The sequence below is a fragment of the Pongo abelii genome, chromosome 23 (genome assembly GCF_028885655.2).
Source record: "Pongo abelii isolate AG06213 chromosome 23, NHGRI_mPonAbe1-v2.0_pri, whole genome shotgun sequence".
NCBI classification, from domain to species: domain Eukaryota; kingdom Metazoa; phylum Chordata; class Mammalia; order Primates; family Hominidae; genus Pongo; species Pongo abelii.
In genome coordinates, this window is record NC_085929.1 from 49,633,619 (window position 1) to 49,651,976 (window position 18,358).

The 18,358-nt window shown below is 56.5% G+C and overlaps 1 protein-coding gene across 2 annotated transcripts; it reads left to right on the forward strand.

The window, feature by feature from the left end:
• Positions 1 to 4,569: 4,569 nt before the first annotated feature.
• On the forward strand, positions 4,570 to 15,845 carry TSPO (translocator protein). Of its 2 annotated transcripts, none has more exons than XM_002831232.5 (4): positions 4,570 to 4,672; positions 12,289 to 12,499; positions 14,130 to 14,268; positions 15,417 to 15,845. In XM_002831232.5, the coding sequence occupies exons 2-4, from the start codon at positions 12,318 to 12,320 to the stop codon at positions 15,603 to 15,605; spliced, it is 510 nt and encodes a 169-aa protein (XP_002831278.1). In that variant the 5' UTR covers positions 4,570 to 4,672; positions 12,289 to 12,317; the 3' UTR covers positions 15,606 to 15,845. The 2 variants fall into 2 exon arrangements, with proteins under 2 accessions (XP_002831278.1, XP_063579171.1); XM_063723101.1 differs by having other exon boundaries at positions 4,664 to 5,292.
• Positions 15,846 to 18,358: the final 2,513 nt, after the last annotated feature.

Sequence of the window (18,358 nt, forward strand, 5' to 3'; positions counted from 1 at the left end):
AAAAAAAGACAGCCGGGCACAGTGGCTCACACCTGTAATCCCAGCACTTCGGGAGGCCGAGGCGGGTGGATCACCTGATCTCAGGAGTTCAAGACCAGCCTCGCCAACATGGCGAAACCCTGTCTCTGCTAAAAATACAAAAATTAGCCAGGCGTCACGGCACATGCCTGTAATCCCAGCTACTCGGGAGGCAGAGGCAGGAGAATCCCTTGAAGTCAGGAGGCAGAGGTTGCAGTAAGCCGAGACTACGCCACTGCACTCCAGCCTGGGCAACAAAGTGAGACTCTGTCTCAAAAAAAAAAAAAAAACAGAGAGAGAGAAAAGGAAGTTAGAAAAACAGCCCTAGAGGCCCTGCATTCTGAGTAATAGGAGTTCCAGAAAGAGAAGTGATTGCTGCACAACATAAATTTGAAAAGAAAGAGAAGTGAGAAAATAGAGGGAAGGAAATCAAAGAAATAATCCAACTTCTGAAAAGTAAAGAATGAGCTTCCAGCGGGAAAGTGCCTGTTGAGTGCGGGCACAGTGGAGGAAATGAAGCTGGGTGTGTTGGAGCTCGCCTGTAGTCCCAGCTACTCGGGAGGCTGAGGGAGAATTGCTTGAGCCCGGGAGGCAGAGCTTGCAGTGAGCCGAGATAGTACCACTGCACTCCAGCCTGGATTACAGAGTGAGACTCTGTCTAAAAAAAAAAAAAAAAAAAATTAGGCCCACATAGGGGAATATCAGTGTGAAATTGCAGAACTCTGGGGCCCAAAATCTTAAAAACTTTCCAGGAAGAACAAAATCGGTTACATATAAAGGATCCACAGCATGGCCGGAGCAGGAGGATTGCTTGAGCCCAGGAGTTGGAAACTTGTCTGAGCAACATAGCGCGACCCTGTGTCTACAAAAAAATAAAAACAAAACAAAAAACAACCAAAGGCTTCCAAAACAGAATGGCTTTAGCCTGCTCAACCGCAGTGTGGCAGCTGGCCGACAGCATCTCTTCATGATTCTGAAGGACAACAATCTCCAACTCAGCCAAGCGTCAGCCATATATGGGGTAGGGTGCAAGAATTCAGCAATGTTACCTTCCGGGCAGTCTTTCTCAAGAACTCCTGGAGGACAGGCTCAACACAAGCAAGGGGGGACCAAGAAGGAGGAAGATGTGAAATCCAGGAAATAAAGACCCATGCAGGAGGGGGCGGGGGTGGTGAAGAAAGACTCGGGCATGGTGTGCGTACCGGACCTGTGCAGCCTGTCCAGCGGGGAGCAGCGTGACTTGAGATGTGTTGAGAGCTGGCATTACCAACATCCCTGCTGCCATGCTGCTCATTTAGGTACAGAATGCCCCACGAGCCTGAGCCAGATTCTTTTTTTTTTTTTTTGAGACAGAGTCTCACTCTGTTGCCCAGGCTGGAGTGCAGTGGCACGATCTCGGCTCACTGCAACCTCCGCCTCCTGGGTTCAAGCGATTCTCCTGCCTCAGCCTCCCGAGTAGCTGGGATTACAGGTGCCCGCCACCACGCCCTGCTATTTTTTTGTATTTTTAGCAGAGACGGGTTTCACCGTGTTAGCCAGGATTGTCTTGATCTCCTGACCTTGTGATCCGCCCACCTTGGCCTCCCAAAGTGCTGAGATTACAGGCCTGAGCCATTGCGCCTGACCCTGGCCCAGATTCTTGCTTGCACCTGACTGGTCCCGATCACAGGCTGAGGAAGCCCTGTTCTTGCCCTGTTGCCTGGGTCTGCTGAGGACACATGGCTCACCTGACAGGCCTCACCTTGCTCCTGAGGTATGAGCACCCTACTCCTCAGGGCACTGTGAACTCAGAAGCAAGAGACAGAACAGCTCATGCCCCTGACCATTTCCTGCTGTATGTCCACGACACAGCTGTGCTCAATGTCCTAACAGGGGAGCCCCACCCACAATCATGCCCTCTGCCTGCCCCAGAGGGGCCTCTTGTCAGTGCCCACAGAGGCCAGGCCCAGCCTGTACCCCAGGCACTCAGCTGAGTTTATCTTCCCGGGAGTCTTCTGGCCTGGCCATGGCGCCTGTTCTGCCCCAGCTGGGGGTGTGCTGCCTCTCTGCACACATAGTACTCAGGGAAATACACCCGGGTGGGATTCATAAAACCCTAAAGGAAAGCAAGGGCATGTTCAACCCAAGTCAAAGTAAAGGTGATCTCTGGGGTGGGGAGGAATCGCTGGGGAGGTCACCAGGGCGCTCCTAGGACTGGTAATGTTCTGGTCATAACTGGGGAATGGGTGCACCTGGTATTATTGTTGTAATGTATACACGTGTGTGGGTTTTTTTTTTTTAATTGAGTTTTGCTTTATCACCCAGGCTGGAGTGCAGAGGTGTGATCACGACTCACTGCAACCTCCGCCTCCCGGGTTAAAGTGATTCTCATGCCTCAGCCTCCCGAGTAGCTGGGATTAAAGGTGCCTGCCACAACGCCCAGCTAATTTTTGTATTTTTAGTAGAGATGGGGTTTCACCATGTTGGCCAGGTTGGTCTCCAACTCCTGACCTGAAGTGATCTGCCTGCCTTGGCCTCCCAAAGTGCTAGGATTACAGGCGTGAGCCACTGCAGCCAGCCACATATATGTCTTATTTTTATTTTATTTTTTGTTTTGTTTTTTGAGAAAGAGTCTCACTCTGTCACCCAAGCTGGGGTGCAATGGCGTGATCTCGGCTCACTGCAACCTCCACCTCTCGGTTCAAGTGATTCTCCTGTGTCAGCCTCCTGAGTAGCCGGGATTACAGGCGTCTGCCACCACGCCCAGCTAATTTTTGTATTTTTAGTAGCGACTGGGTTTCACCATGTTGGTTAGGCTGGTCGCGAACTCCTGACCTCAGGTGATCCACCGGCCTCGGCCTCCCAAACTGCTGGGATTACAGGCGTGAGCCACCACGTCCGGCTAAGAAGGGTTTTTTTTTTTTTTTTTTTTTGAGACGGAGTCTCGCTCTGTCGCCAAGCTGGAGTGCAGTGGCACCGTCTCAGCTCACTGCAACCCCTGCCTCCTGGGTTCAAGAGATTCTCCTGCCTTAGCCTTCCAAGTAGCTGGGATTACAGGCATGCATCACCATGCCCAGCTAATTTTTGTATTTTTAGTAGAGATGGGGTTTCACCATGTTGGCCAGGCTGGTCTTGAACTCCTGACCTAGTGATCCACCCACTTCGGCCTCCCAAAGTTCTGGGATTACAGGCGTGAGCCACCGCGCCTGGCCAGAAGGAATTTTAAAAAAGAAAAAAAAAAAGCTGCCAGGCACGGTGGCCCACACCAGTAATAATAGCACTTTAGGAGGCCGAGGCAGTGGATCACCTCAGGTCAGAAGTTTGAGACCAGCCTGGCCAACAAGGTGAAACCCCATCTCTACTAAAAATACAAAAATTAGCCGGGCGTGGTGGCAGGCACCTGTAATCCCAGCTACCGGGAGGCTGAGGGAGGAGAGAATCGCTTGAACCCAAGAGGCAGAGGTTGCAGTGAGCCGAGATTGTGCCATTGCACTCTAGCCTAGGAGCCTAGGAGACAAGAGCGAAACTCCGTCTCAAAAAAAAAAAAAAAAAAAAAAAGAAACCCAGAAGAAAAAGATGAATGAAGAATGGAACCAAGCCTGGGTTATCCTTGTCTTTAGACCAACACAGTCAAAAATAATAGATTATATATGTTTGTTTTTTAATAGAGGAAGAGGCTCACAAAGGCAAAAATGCCAGGTCCTAGGAAAGCCATACTGTGGCCTGGCTGGTCCCTAAGGAGGTTCCTGGCTTCTGTGTCTAGGTAGAAGTAGCCACAGTTCTCCTTGGCCCCTGCAGGATCAGTTTGGGCCAATGTGGCTGGTTCAGGCTGATGAGGCTGAGTTGGCCGGAGGGAGCTGGGACAGCCTTGAATTGCAGCAAGACAGCCACAGTGCCAAGGGCCTGGGGCTGAACACACCCTGCATGGGAGTGGACCTGGGCAGCTGGAGGCCACCTCTGGGCTGTGATGATGGCAGCCTCCCATCACTGAGCAACGAGCATCCGAGGGGTGTCCTGCCTGCATCACCGCGTTGCGGCCTCATCAGTCCCACGACTTTGTGCCCATTTTACAGATGAGGAGATGGAGGCCCAGAGAACCAGTCAGAAAGTGGCCGGGACAGGACTAAGCGTGCAGCGCGCTGCCTCTGTGCCCTGGGTCAACAGCTCAAGGAACTGGGGTGCTCCGGAAATGGGGCCAAGGCTGCTGGGCAGCAGGACGCTCAGGGCCTTGGCCTCAGGAGAGGTAATTCCCCACTCGGAGATCGGTCTTGTTGCCGCATTTTATAGATAGGAAAAGTGAGGCTAGAAGAGACGACAAACGACACGCCTTTGGACACAGGGCAACTTTTTAGGTGCTGGATCTGGCCCGGCGGCCGTCACCGGTCACCATGGGGAGGAGGAGGAGCCGAGAGACTCGCTCGCGGCCGGGGGGAGGCAGAAGCGCGTACCGCGGGAGAGGTGGCTTTGAGGAGTGAGCTCCCGGTCCCGCGGGGACGCGAGTGGGCCCAGGGCCCGGGCTGCCAGGCGGGGCGGGGCCGGGCGGCTGAGAGGGGCGGGGCCTGGCGGCTGGGAGGGGCGGGGCCTGGCGGCTGGGAGGGGCGGGGCGGATGCGGGGACAGCGGCCTGGCCAACTCCTGCCAGGCAGTGCCCTTCCCGGAGCGTGCTCTCGCCGCTGGTGAGTGAGGACGGGACGCGGAGGGGGCTGCGGGAAGTGGGGGCCCGCATGGCTGCGACTCTTGACAGCGCCGCGGGACAGAGGGAAACTGAGGCCGGAGCCGCAGACTGGACACCCGAGGGGGCGACCCGGGGCAGCACTTGGGGCTCGGCTACCGGGTCAGGGGCGGGGGCGGCAGGCAGCCGAGTCTGGGCCTCCGCGGCCGGGGTTCCTGAGCCGGCCGCCTCCGGCTGGGGGTTCGGGAGGGGAAACTTGGACAACCCTGCCACGCCCAGCCCCTGGCCGCGCGGCTTCTCCTGCAGGAAGCGCGGTCCCAGGAGTGGCCGACGCTCCCTCTCCTGCCCATTCCGCGGATGGGCAATCCCAGGCGGAACTCCCTTGAGGGTCTCAGAATATCTGGGAGACCTCGGGCTCCTGATCCCCGAGACACCCCGTTTCATAGTGGAGAGCAGCCCAGATCGGGGAAGTTTATTTTGCCCAAAGCCGGTTAGAGACCCCCGGCCCTCGATTCCCAGTGCGGGGCTCAGGTGCGTTGCAGCCTAGACGGGGCTTACTGTGAGCCGAGCAGCCTCTGGGACCTGTCTGCTTCCCCTACCCCTTGCAAAGAAGCCGGAGCCCAGGTAGGAGAAGCGGGGGCTTCCTGCTGTGAACACGCTGCTGGCCAGGGCAGCTTCCAGAGGCCATGGCCTGGCGTGGGCCTGAAGCCCCTCTGGCCAGCCTGCCAGGGGCCAGGGCTACGGGATACCAGCAGTGTGCCTTGGGCTGGATGGCGGGAGAGACAGGACTTGAAGCTGTCCCAGAATGGGCTCAGGCAGCGCGAGGATATCAGGGGAGGTGGTGTACAGGAAGCAGCCGCCCAGCTTGCCTGGCACACAGCAAGCCCTGCCCATGAAGGCCTGCTGCCAGAACGTGGGCGAGGCCCGGCTTCTCTGTGGAGTCGGTGGGGCCCGGGACAGGGCAGCCTGAGGCAAGTTTCCACTGGCGGTGAAAGGGGCCCTGTAGCAAGGACGGGAGAGCCAGCCTCAGCCCAGCAGGGGAAGGCGGCCCCTGAGTCTCCACCTGGCTGCTGGCAGCCCCACAGGGCGGCTCGGCGGGAATCCTGGGCCCCCAGGGGAGTGCTGGAAACTGGGGGAAACTGAGGCTTACCAAAGAAGCCTTTGTCCAGAGTCATGCAGCTAGCGTGGTGGAGCCAGGGCCAGAACCCGTGCAGTCTGATCCCAGCCTGCCTTCTCCACTGTGCCCCGAGGACCGCTTTCTTTCCTGGGAGTGTGTGTGTGTGTGTGTGTGTGTGTGTGTGTGTGTGCACATGTGCTGTGTCCTGTCGTCTGTACACACTTGTGCCTGGCGTGAGGCACGATGTCTGGCTGGATCTACCAGAAAGTATTCACAGCGGGTTCTCCAGGTGGGGTGAGGGGCTTGGGCTCATAGGGAGGGAGCCTACTTTTCACTTTAGCTCGCTTTCTTCCTTTCTTCCTTCCTTCCTCCCTCCCTCCCCTCCCCCCTCTTTCTTTCTCATTCTTTCTTTCCCTTTTTCTTTCTTTCTTTCTCGTTCTTTCTTTTCTTTCTTTCTTTTTTTTTCTTTCTTCCCCTTCCTTCCTTCCTTCCTTTCTTGTTTTTGTTTGTTTGTTTGAGACAGGGTCTCACTCTGGTACGCAGGCTGGAGTGCAGTGATGCAATCATAGCTCACTGCAGCCTCCTGCAGAACTCCTGGGCTCAAGCGATCCTCCCACCTCAGCCTCCCAAAGTACTGGGATTACAGGCATGAGCCACCGTTCCTGGCTTATTTGTGTTTTCTTTACTTTTGATTGTGCCAACAATGCTTGGATGTGCTCTCTGTTTAAAACAGTAGTCTTTTTTATTTTTATTTTTTAACCACTAGACCACTAGGGAAGTCATTCTTAATTTATTATTTTTATTTATATATGTATTTTTTGAGACAGTGTCTCGCTCCATTGCCCAGGCTGGAGTGCAGTGGCTCCAGCTGGGCTCACTGCAACCTCCACCTCCTGAGTTGAAGTGATTCTCCTGCCTCAGCCTGGCTAATTTTTATATTTTTAGTAGAGACGGGTTTCACCATGTTGGCCAGGCTGTTTCTTTATTTTTTACTAAAAAAAAAGTTTACCCCGAACCTTGAAGGAAAGGGAAGTAGTCTTTCTTAATAGAACCAATTCCCCCTGGACACCCCACCCTCACCCTACCCTCTCCCAGGCCACTCGATGGCCAGGTTGGCTGTGGATTTTTCCAGACTTGTGGGCTGTTCCACTGGTTACTTTCGTAATGAAAAACGCACACAAAGGTTATGATGAGGACGATTAGCCATGAATCATTTTTAAAAAGGCTGAAAACAAGTCCCTGGGACAGTGGTGGCTTCGCTGGAGAGACAAGGCTCAGGGGAGTGGGTGCAGCTGGGGGTGGGGGTGGGGATCAGAGAAGGGACACATTCCTTATTCTGTTTCTGGGTCACCTTCTTTTTTTTGTTTTGTTTCTTTGTTTTCTTTTTTTCTTTTTTTTGAGACAGAGTCTCGCTCTGTTGCCCAGGCTGGAGTGCAGTGGTGTAATCTCGGCTCACTGCAACATCCGCCTCTCGGGTTCAAGCGATTCTCCTGCCTTAGCCTTCTGAGTAGCTGGGATTACAGGCATGTGCCACCACACCCGGCTAGTTTTTTTATTTTTAGTAGAGACGGGGTTTCCCCATGTTGGCCAGGCTGGTCTCGAACTCCTGACGTGAGGTGATCTGCCTGCCTCAGCCTCCCAAAGTGCTGAGATTACAGGTGTGAGCCACCGTTTCTGGCCTTCTGGGTCACCTATAGGGAGGTCTCCGAGAACAGAAAGACACCATGAAACCCACTGGCTTGACCACCACCTCACAGATGGGGACACAGAGGCCCAGGAGATGAGATACCTTGGGGCAGCGATGGGTCTGGGGTCTTCTGCCCGGGAGTGAAGCCTCACAAGACCTGGAGACCCTGTGTCCCACCCTCAGTGGGGGAGGGCTCAGATCCTGCGGGGCCTGATGCTCTGTGGGGGCTGGGATGTTGCCACGGCAGGTGGAGAGAGTGATGCTACTGGCCCTGAGAGAACCTTCTGGCACCGTTCAGAGGTGGGGTGGAGTGGCCTGTGGGTCCAATCCTGGCGCTGCAGGCTCTATGAGCCCTGTTTCAGATGAGGAAGGAGGCTGAGACGGGCGGTGACACAGCTCCTGGCAAGTGGCCATGCGGCCCAGAGCAGCCCGGCAGACACCCAGCTCAGAGGGAGGGGTGGGGTGGGTTTTGGAGTCACTCAGACCTAGAAAGTTGTGACTTCTCATGTCTGTTTCCTCATCTGGAAAGTGGGACCAGTCATGAGTCCACCATGGAGGCCGAGTGGGCCGTGTGGCTCAGGGAGAAGCAGCTGGTCCCCTGTGGCCGTTGCGGGGACTGAACAAGGCGGTGACCGTCGGGATGAGCACGGACTCCACCACGCAGACCCCTGCCTACCAGAGGCCCGTGCACAACCAGAGCTGAGCAAGGCTTGGAGCCTTCTCCTGCCTCCACGTCCTGCGGCCTCTACCCTGCCCCGATCTTGCCCCTGTTTTGGGGGCGCTGCTCCGTGCAGGGCATTTTCCCCTGTGGAGTGTCCAGGGGCTCTCGTGGCTGATAGGGTCTCGTCACAGGTCCAAGCCTTGAGGCCCTGTCTTCCCCTGGAGGAAATGGGGCTAGTGGCCCCACACTGATACCCACAACCCCTCTCTTCTCTGGAGTTTTCAGGGAAACATTGTTGTCCCACCCCTTCCTCCCTTGAGCTACCTTAGCCCCCCAAGAAGCAGACACAGCGGGTTTACCCACCTGACGGTGGAGGAAGCCAGGCCCAGAGACGAGACTTGGATGGAGGCAGAGCCGAGGTCTGGATCCCGATTCACTTTCTGAAGGAGACAAATAAAGGGTGTATAGGTGGCTTCACCCCTTCTGCCTGAGCCTGAGTCCCGTCCCTGCCATGTGTGCCCCCTGGCCTGGCCCACCCCAGCTTTCCCTGGACTCATCCCAGAGCAGATCTCTGGATCCTGCCTAGCCTGGCTCAGCATGACTCATCATGGTGGGTACCGCCCCTGCCCACCTGTTCCCCATTTGGGCAATTCAGGAGCCGGGCAGTTCCCCAGAGGCCCTAGAAAACTCCCCACCCCCCACCAGGCTTTCTCCTTGTGGGGCATCTGACTGCCTGTTTTCTGGTGGGGCAGACCCTCTGAGCCCCTTGGCCCGGTGGGTCATAACCATAGCCAGGCCTGAGAAGGGGGCAGCCTGGGGTGGGAGTGTGAGCATGGGACTCAGAACCGGCTCCAGACCCTGCTCTCTTGCTGTGGCCTTGGGAAAGCCACCATGTCTCTGTGACTTTAATTTGTTCTATACAATGGGGGACCTGGATGGTGGTCTCTAAGGCCCTGTCAGCTGGAACACTGGGTGAGTCCCATTCTGATTTCCTGGGGGCCGAGTGTGTGTCTGGCCCTGGCTAGGTGCTGGAGCCAGGTGACAGAATCGTGGGGAGAAGTTCTGCCACATGCTACAAGGTGAGGACCTCTAGAACATGGCGCTCAGTGAAGGAAGCCAGACACGAGGGCCACACACTGCGTGATTCCATTGGTCCAGAGTTCCATATCCACTTGGCAGTGGTCCAGGGCCAGTGCTCAGCAGTACCTCCTGCCCCAGGGAAGGTGGCCTTTCATATGTGTAGTGACGTCAGACCCCCATCCCCACCCCATGAGCACGTGTACCCTGAAAGCAGGAGGGCGGGGCAGGAGGGAGGGGGCCGGGCAGGAGGGAGGGGGCGGGGCTGGAGGGAGCGGGAGGGAGAACACAGGAACATTTCTTGCCGGGACCTAGGTCACATGCCCATCCCCCAAGAATGTCCATCCTTACTGCTCATCTGTGCAGCGACCTTGGGGGATGGGGTAACTGTCCCCATTCAACAGGCGAGAAAACTGAGGTCCAGGGAGGGGAGGGAATCATAGTAAGTGGCAGCACCGGAATCTGCTGGATGCCTGACACTCTGTTCCTTTAAAACAGGCCGGGCGCGGTGACTCACGCCTGTAATCCTAGCACTTTGGGAGGCTGAGGCAGGCAGATCAACTCAGGTCAGGAGTTTGAGACCAGCCCGGCCAACATGATGAAACCCTGTGTCTTCTAAAAAATATAAAAATTAGCTGGGCGTGGTGGCGGGCGCCTGTAATCCCAGCTACTTGGAGGGCTGAAGCAGGAGAATCACTTGAACCCCGGAGGTGGAAGTTGCAGGGAGCTGAGATCTCGCCAGTGCACTCCAGCCTGAGTGACAGAGCGAGACTCCATCTCAAAAAAAAAAAAAAAAAAAAATTCCCTGGCCAGGCATGGTGGGTCATGCCTATAATCCCAGCACTTTGGGAGAACAAAGTGAAAGGATCACCTGAACCCAGGAGTTCGAGACTAGCCTGGGCAACATGGAGAGACCTTGTCTCTACAAAAAATACAAAAAATTAGCTGGGCATGGTGGTGCATACCTGTAGTTCCAGCTACTTTGGAGGCTGAGGTGGGAGGATCCCCTGAGCCTGGGAGGTCAAGGCTGCAGTGAGCTGTGATGGTACCACTGCTCTCCAGCCTGGACAGCAGCGACACTCTGTCTCTAAAATATAAAATGCAGTGATGTTCATTATACATATTTTGGCAAACAAGTAACATTGTGAACTTAGCATCACAAATCCTGCTGCCAAGGGTGGACTCTGGAATCCCGAGTGGCCGGCCTGTGGAGGGGCCTTGGGCAGACATCTCCACTGCCCTGTGCCTCAGGTCTTTGCTGGCAGACGGCCATAAGGTGGCATCGCTTCCTTGCAGGGTGAGGGTTCACGGCCAGTGTTGGGGTAAAGCTTGCCTGGCCTGGCACACAGCCATTCCCCAGGAAACGCTGGCTTTATGATTATGACCGTGGCAAACATCTTCATGCATTGGTTACAATTGGAAAAGGATATGCATATCTAGGCTGGGCGCAGTGGCTCACGCCTGTAATCCCATCGCTTTGGGAGGCCGAAGCAGGCAGATCATCTGAGGTCAAGAGTTTGAGACCAGCCTGGCCAACATGGTAAAACCCTGTCTCTACTAACAATACAAAAATTAGCCCGGCATGGTGGCACGTGCCGGTAATCCCAGCTACTTGGGAGGCAGGAGGCTGAGATGGGAGAATCCCCTGAACCTGGAAGGCGGAGGTTACAGTGAGCTGAGATCGCGCCATTGTATTCCAGCCTGGGCAACAGAGCGAGACTCTGTCTCAAAAAAAAGCACATATCTATGTTATCCATTTTTTGCCAAAATTGGGGTCATTCTGTAGTCAATGTTATATTCTGCTTTCTTCGTGTTATGTTGAGAACAACTTTCTCATTACTAGAAAGGCTTCAGAAGCTTGGTTTGTGGGGGGCCAGTCTTTAATAGTCCCTGGCTGCTGGGCACTGAGGTTGCTTCTGTGCTCACCCAGCTCCATGGATCCCAGGCCAGCAGCCACCCCTTCTCCCTGGGGCCAGCTTTGCCCTTTGCCCCTGCCGAAGCCCAAGTTCATCACAGTCTCTGCTGACACCCCTCTACCCCTGCTTGGCTGCCTCCATGTCCCCGGACTTCTTGTCTCTCGAGTTCCCCTGGGACGAAAGTGCTCAGTGTTCTTCCTGTGGCATCTCCTCCCTGGTCCCCGGTCAGAGGGTCCCTTTCTGAGGTCCAGGCTCCCTCAGCACCAGTCTGTGCCCACTCAGGGCCTCCCCAGCCCCGTGCCCCCCTGGGTCCCAGCCCTCGCCCCAGCAGGCCTTGCTGCAAGTTGGCAGAACTGAATCGGGTTGTGTGGCTTCTTGTCTCAGACAAGAGCAGACGACCCCTGATTCTCCACCTCGAATCAGAGTGAGTGGGAGCCATATTGCCACCAGGGCAGAGCCTGGCCCAGAGTGCAGTGTGGCCCCAGGCAGGCTGCTCTCCGTCTCCAGTGCACGGGGAAGGGGCGGTGGTTTTCCTGGGGCCCGTGTAGGGTGCTGAAACAGCTGTGTAGAGACCCTCCTTGCTGCTGTGCACTGAGCTGTGCTCAAAGTAGGTGAGCATTGATATCCTACTCTACCAAGGGGGAAACTGAGGCCTTGAGTTGATGTGATTTGCCTGAGGTTACGGTGAGGCAGTGAGGAAAGGGATTTGACCCAAACTCTGTCTGATACCAGTCACCAAATGAATGAGTGAGTGAGTGAGTGAAAGGTGAATGTGAAGTGCTGGAATGTAAAGCACTGGCCTGGCAGAGCTCCCAGGACGGGGACTTGGCCCAGGGAGGCAGGCTGGGAAGGCTTCTTGGTGGAGGGGACTCAAACTGGCTTTGGAAGAGGGAGCAGAGAGGAGGGGTCAGTGCCAGAGACCCAAGGTCGAGGTGAGGGTGGGCAGACGTGAGGGTGGGCAAAGGTGAGGCCAGGCAGCTGGGGCAGGAGCAAGGCTGGAAATGCGTTCACTCAGCCACTCCCACTCCGCACATCTCTGCGCCTCGTGGTCAGCTGACTGGTTGATCTGTGGGTGACAGGCCTTTCGGGGATGCTGGAGGAGACACAGGCCTGACCCCATGGCCTCAGGAATGCCCTCATCCAGCCCTGTCTTCTCTTTCAGAGCTCCCCTGAACAGCAGCTGCAGCAGCTATGGCCCCGCCCTGGGTGCCCGCCTTGGGCTTCACGCTGGCGCCCAGCCTGGGGTGCTTCGTGGGCTCCCGCTTTGTCCACGGCGAGGGTCTCCGCTGGTACGCCGGCCTGCAGAAGCCCTCGTGGCACCCGCCCCACTGGGTGCTGGGCCCTGTCTGGGGCACGCTCTACTCAGCCATGGGGTAGGTGGGCACACGCTGGCCTGGGGATGAGCCTGGCCCTTTGCAAGGGGAGGCCTGGCCCAGGACAGAGGGTCTCCTCCAGGCGGGCCATGGGCCATGGCATGGTTTCCCCAGCCCCATTTGGCAAGCCAGGGTGGGGAAGCTGTGGGCCTGTCGATTGCACAACATGAACTTTCTCCTCCTGGGCCCCTGGGGGGACAGGTCAGTTGCTCACCCCACTCTGGCATCCCCGCCATGTTCACAGCTCCAGGTGGAGGCCAGCTTAGTGTGTGAAGGTTGGCCTTGGGCAGCGGCATGGACGCTTTCCAAGATTAACAGCAGCAGCAACAGCCCCAAAAGCAGCTCCTTTGTTGAACTCCTGCCCAGCGCCAGGCTCATCTCATTCATACTCAACGACCCCCATGATAAGGGGCCTCCCAAGGACACAGGGCTTGCAAGTGTGGACCCCGCACAGCCCCCTTCAGGCTGAGTCTGGCCTGAGTCCCCTGGGACTAGACCAGGGGAATTCCACCCAGAAAGGACGAGCTGGGAGGGGCAGGGCTCCTCTTGGTGGCTGTAGCGGGGACCGCACCCAGGAGGCAGGGAATTGACTGCCTTCTGGAATGTTCCCTGCATCCTGGTTCTGTGCCAGCACAGTGCAGGGTGGGGACACAGGTGCCAGGCACTCTAGGGGGTGGATAGCAGAGGCCAGGCCAGGTGCCCGGCTCTGATGGGAATAAGGCCCTGGAACCTGGGTGTCACGTGGGCCTCACCCCTCCTGGCCCAGGCCCTGCCCAGCCAGGGTCCTGCACTTTCCTGGCTCCAGTATCCCCACCCCGCTTGGCCTTCCTACACCACTCAGTCCCTGCCTCTCTTCGGGGGAACTTTTTGGGGCTCCCTGTGGCTCTGGATAAGGCAAACCCCTCATTAGTAGGTGAGAGCTGGGGCTCTGGCCCTGGCTGACCAGACTTTATCCACTGATGGCCTGCCAAGAGATCTCAGTCACTTCACTGCCTGTGCCTCAGTCTCCTCACTGTAAAGGGGGTGCTGATACTGCCTGCCTTATGGCTTCATCATGAAGCTGAAATGAGTGAATGCTTGGGAAGTGGTAGGGCCTGGCTCCTGTGAGTGCTGGAGGGCATCGGCTGCTGTTACTGGTGGTGTTATTGTTGCCCTGTGTTAACAGCTCCCATGACCAGGCCTCCCCCTGGACCTCATCCTGCAGTCACAGACTGACTCAGGGTCTCACATCTGCCTCAAAGCCTTTGCATGTCCTGTTTCCTCCCCTGGAAAACTCCTATTCATCCTTTAAGGCCCAGCCCAAATATCCCATCCTCTATGCAGTGCCCTGGCTAGGTTAAGAGCCTCCTCTCTACCTATTCACACCATGTGCTTCCCTTTCATAGCAGTGGCAGTGATAATAATGGCAGGTATTTATTGAGTGTCCTATATGCTGGGTATCGCACGAAGCACTGCCAATGTGCTAACTAGAATCTCCACAGCAACCCTATCAGAGAGGTCAAGCAACATCCCTGAGATCACACAGCAGTCAGTGTCAGGTCACATATGAGCCATCACTGTGCCACTCGGAGGTGGGCAAGGCTCCTGGCCTTGTTCCTAATGGTGCTCTGAACTGCGGCCTCTGTTTCAGGTACGGCTCCTACCTGGTCTGGAAAGAACTGGGAGGCTTCACAGAGGAGGCTGTGGTTCCCCTGGGCCTCTACACCGGGCAGCTGGCCCTGAACTGGGCATGGCCCCCCATCTTCTTTGGTGCCCGACAAATGGGCTGGGTAAGTGTGGCCACAGCATGTGTCCCTGATCCCTGGATCCGACCCTTGGAGGACGTGGGGCATCACATATGACACTGGGTCAGTGTCTGTAGGCGGGGCCAAGGGAGACAAAAGGCCATGTCTCTCTAGCTGTAAGCAGCCCACACCCTGGAGCCTCCCCTCTACTGACTCCTCCAGTGAGGGAAGCTATTAAGGCAGAGGGGTTGCAGGGGTGGGTTTGGGGGCTACTGTGTAGGAAAACCCACACGAAGCCTGATACTGTGTAGGCAGGGTCACTGGCCCCTCTACATGACAGCTTCTTCTTCTTTTTTTTTTTTGAGACAGAGTCTCACTCTCTCACCCAGGCTGGAGTGCAGTGGCATGATCTCGGCTCACTGCAGACTCCACCCCCCAGGTTCAAGCGATTCTCCTGTCTCAGCCTCCTGAGTAGCTGGGATTACAGGCATACAGCACCACGTCCAGCTAATTTTCTGTATTTTTTTTTTTTTTTTTGAGACAGAGTCTCGCTCTGTCGCCCAGGCTGGAGTACAGTGGCGTGATCTCAGCTCACTGCAACCTCCGCCTCCCAGGTTCAAGCAATTCTCCTGCCTCAGCCTCCTGAGTAGCTGGGACTACAGGCACATGCCACCACACCTGGCTAATTTTTTTATTTTTAGTAGAGACGGGGTTTTACCATATTGGTCAGGTTGGTCTTGAACTCCTGACCTCAGGCGATGCACCTGTCTTGGTCTCCCGAAGTGCTGGGATTACAGGCGTGACTCACTGCACCTGACAAATAGCAAGGTTTTGTTTGGGCCTTGTAGTAATGCTGGGAGGTCAGCGCTGCTCTCAGTGGAGGCTCTGAGCTCAGAGAGGGGAAGGGACGTGCAAGACCTCCTAAGCCACCACTGCACCCTTGAACAAACACTTCAGGCATGCCACGTGCACCCCACACAAGGCATGGGTCAGGCGGCATGACTGTTCCCACTTCACAGATGAGGAAACTGAGGCTGAGATGGGGGAGGGGCTTGGCCAGGTCACTCAAGGGTGGAGTGGGGGTGAGTGAAGCTCCTGACTCCCAAATCCAGTGGGAGCTGGGCAGTGGGACACGCACTTGGGTGAATGCGGTGCCTCAGGCCTCCCTGTCCTCCCTCCCCCAATCTCTGCAGGCCTTGGTGGATCTCCTGCTGGTCAGTGGGGCGGCGGCAGCCACTACCGTGGCTTGGTACCAGGTCAGCCCGCTGGCCGCCCGCCTGCTCTACCCCTACCTGGCCTGGCTGGTCTTCGCGACCACACTCAACTACTGCGTATGGCGGGACAATGGTGGCCGGCGGGGGGGACGGCGGCTGCCAGAGTGAGTGCCCGGCCCACCAGGGACTGCAGCTGCACCAGCAGGCGCCATCAGTGGTGGTGGCCGTCACGCTTTCAGGACCGCTGGGCCTGCTAGTCTGTCAGGGCCTCGGCCCAGGGGCTCAGCAGAGCTTCAGAGGTGGCCCCAGCTGAGCCCCCACCCGGGAGCAGCGTCCTGCGCTTTCTGCATGCTTAGAGCATGTTCTCGGAACATGAATTTTATAAGCTGAATAAAGTTTTTGACTTTATTCATGGCCTTTTTGCTTGGGTGGGACCCCTGGCCACGGGGAAGAGGGGGAGCTGGGGCTGCACTGGAGTTCGTCTCTGCAGGATCTGCCTGGGCTGCCTTCTCCACACAGGACTGGATCCAGCTGGGGCTGCCCACGCTTCCTGGGACACTCCCGAAGACCTGCAGGAGATGAACGGAGCAGTCCTGGGTGCCACCCTGGAGCCCACACTGGCGCAGACCCAGCTGGGGCCGTGGGCTTCAGCGGAAGGAGGGGGTCCTGTCCACTTCCCACAGCTTCCAGGATGCTCAGCCCGGGCCCTTGAATGGCCGGGCCCACAACCAGTGTCCGACACCTGGTCCTGCCCATGTGTGGCCCTCAGCTGGTTTTACCCAGGACAGAGCCGGGGGTGCTGACTGCCCTGTCCCACGGGGGCCCAGGCTTATGGCAGCCTCACTGTACCAGGGATAGCCCCACAAACACCCAGTTGGCTCAAGGGGGAGTCAGAGGCAGGAAGGTTAGGTCCCGACTCCAGCAGATAGGGCCTCCTTGCTGGCCCAGAGCGGCCAGGATTGGAGGTGTCACAGCCACTCACTCCCTCACCCCGGCTTCGAACTGGGCGACCCATGACCACTCCAGGCAGCTATTTGGAGTAAATGAGCCGAGTCCCACACGCAGCACTCCTCCGTCCTGCTCTTGGTCACCACATCCATGCAGCACTCAGCAACACAGCCTGCGGCTCCCTCCCCTCGCCCAGGCCTGACCTGCTGGGCTTTTTTTGTTTTTGGCAGCTAAGTTCACTCAAATTGGCAAAATGTTCATAGACAGCTCGTCATCACTCAGCAGCCCGCGGCTGCTGCTTCCTCTCTTTTCTCCCCCGACTCCTGTGTCCTCTCCCGACCTGTACGCTCAGACACAACCTGACGTTCACAAAAGCTTGGACACAGTGGCTCACACCTGTAATCCCAGCACTTTGTGGGGCTGAGGCGGGAGGATTGCTTGAGGCCAGGTGTTTGAGACCAGCCTGGGCAACATAGGGAGACTCTTGTCTATACCATCCACTCTGGCGCACGCACACCACACACACACACGAAACAACGAACAGCTCAGGGAAATGGGTAGACAGTCGACTGCATTCTTCTGACAGAAGGGATGGCTCCCGCCCAGGGGCTGAGCCGCTCCACCCTGACCCTCAGCCTCCTGCTCCCTTGACTCTGGCAGTTTGATGCCCGACAGATCACACTCTGCAGGATCCAAAAGCTTCACGCCCACGGGCACTCAGCTGAGCTCTCAGCCCATGTGGCTTTCCCGATGCTCACCGGTGCAGAGAAGCCAGCTGGGGAGCCTCTGTGTATCCTTTTTATTATTTCTGAAGCTCTCCAAGATGCTCACAGTTGAATTTCTCCAGAGCTCTGTGCAGACATTAGTCCAAGCAGCGGACGGCAGAGAAGTCCTTGCTAGCAAGAAACTTACAGGCCAAGCTGTCTCCTGCTCCAGCACGCCGGTGAGCATGCACCGTCCCCGCAGGGCACAGGGGTATCCTTTGAAGTGTCAAGGGACACCTGAGTCCGAGACAGACACTTAAGGATTGGAGAAAGTGCAACCCAGACTTCTGCCATCTCCGCAACTCGTAGGGTTGTTCATCTGTAACAAATGTCCCACATAGCTGCTGCTGGCCACAAACCACGCACTGCCACAAAAACGCCCTGGGAAAATGGGCGAGAGGAGAACGCATTTAGCATTTCGTCTGCCGGCTTCCTTTTAACAGCCTGGTGACGTTTCCCCTGCTCGTAACAGACAGCATTCTCTCCTTTTCTAAGCTGCTGTCATCCGCTAGGAACTTAAGGTTTTGATGCTTTCTGAGTGGGTTTATTTATTATTATTTTTTGAGACAGAGTCTTGCTCTGTTGCCCAGGCTGGAGTGCAGTGGCGCCATCTTGGCTCACTGCAACCTCTGCCTCCCGGGTTCAAGCGATTCTCCTGCCTCAGCCTCCTGAGTAGCTGGGACTACAGGCGCGTGCCACCACGCCCGGCTAATTTTTTTTTTTTTTTTTTTTTGTATTTTTAGTAGAGACAGAGTTTTACCATGCTGTCCAGGATTGTCTCGATCTCTTGACTTTGTGTGACCTGTTCTCTGTCCTGCCTCAGCCTCCCAAAATGCTGGGATTATAGGTGTGAGCCACCATGCCTGGCCTGCCTTCTGAGTCTTAACCTCCTTGGTCACCATGTGGCGCTGCTTCCACCCACTGACAGTGTCCATGCACCTGCTCAGCGGTGGCCCGAGGAGCCCTGCGGGCGCCCCAGCAGCCAGAGTGTCTCACCGTCCCCACCCCAGGACAAGGAGGCAAGTGTGGGGAGGCCGCTATCTCCAGGGCCACTAGGGCTGCGGGGCCACTCGAGGACCGAGGCTCCCGGCAGGCTTGGAAACAGATCCAGCATGGGGAAATCAGCCTGTGGGGTGGAGCCCTGCGCTCTAAAGGCCATCTTGTTTCCTCTCCCACTTTTTGTGAGTGACTTCTTGGTATTTGGGGCTT

Bases quoted from the DNA above. Each gene is read 5' to 3' on its own strand.
- TSPO (XM_002831232.5), top strand. From the start codon at position 12,318: ATGGCCCCGCCCTGGGTGCCCGCCTTGGGCTTCACGCTGGCGCCCAGC. The intron at 12,500-14,129 runs GTAGGTGGGCAC...CCTCTGTTTCAG, and splicing joins ACGCTCTACTCAGCCATGGG to GTACGGCTCCTACCTGGTCT. The intron at 14,269-15,416 runs GTAAGTGTGGCC...CAATCTCTGCAG, and splicing joins GTGCCCGACAAATGGGCTGG to GCCTTGGTGGATCTCCTGCT.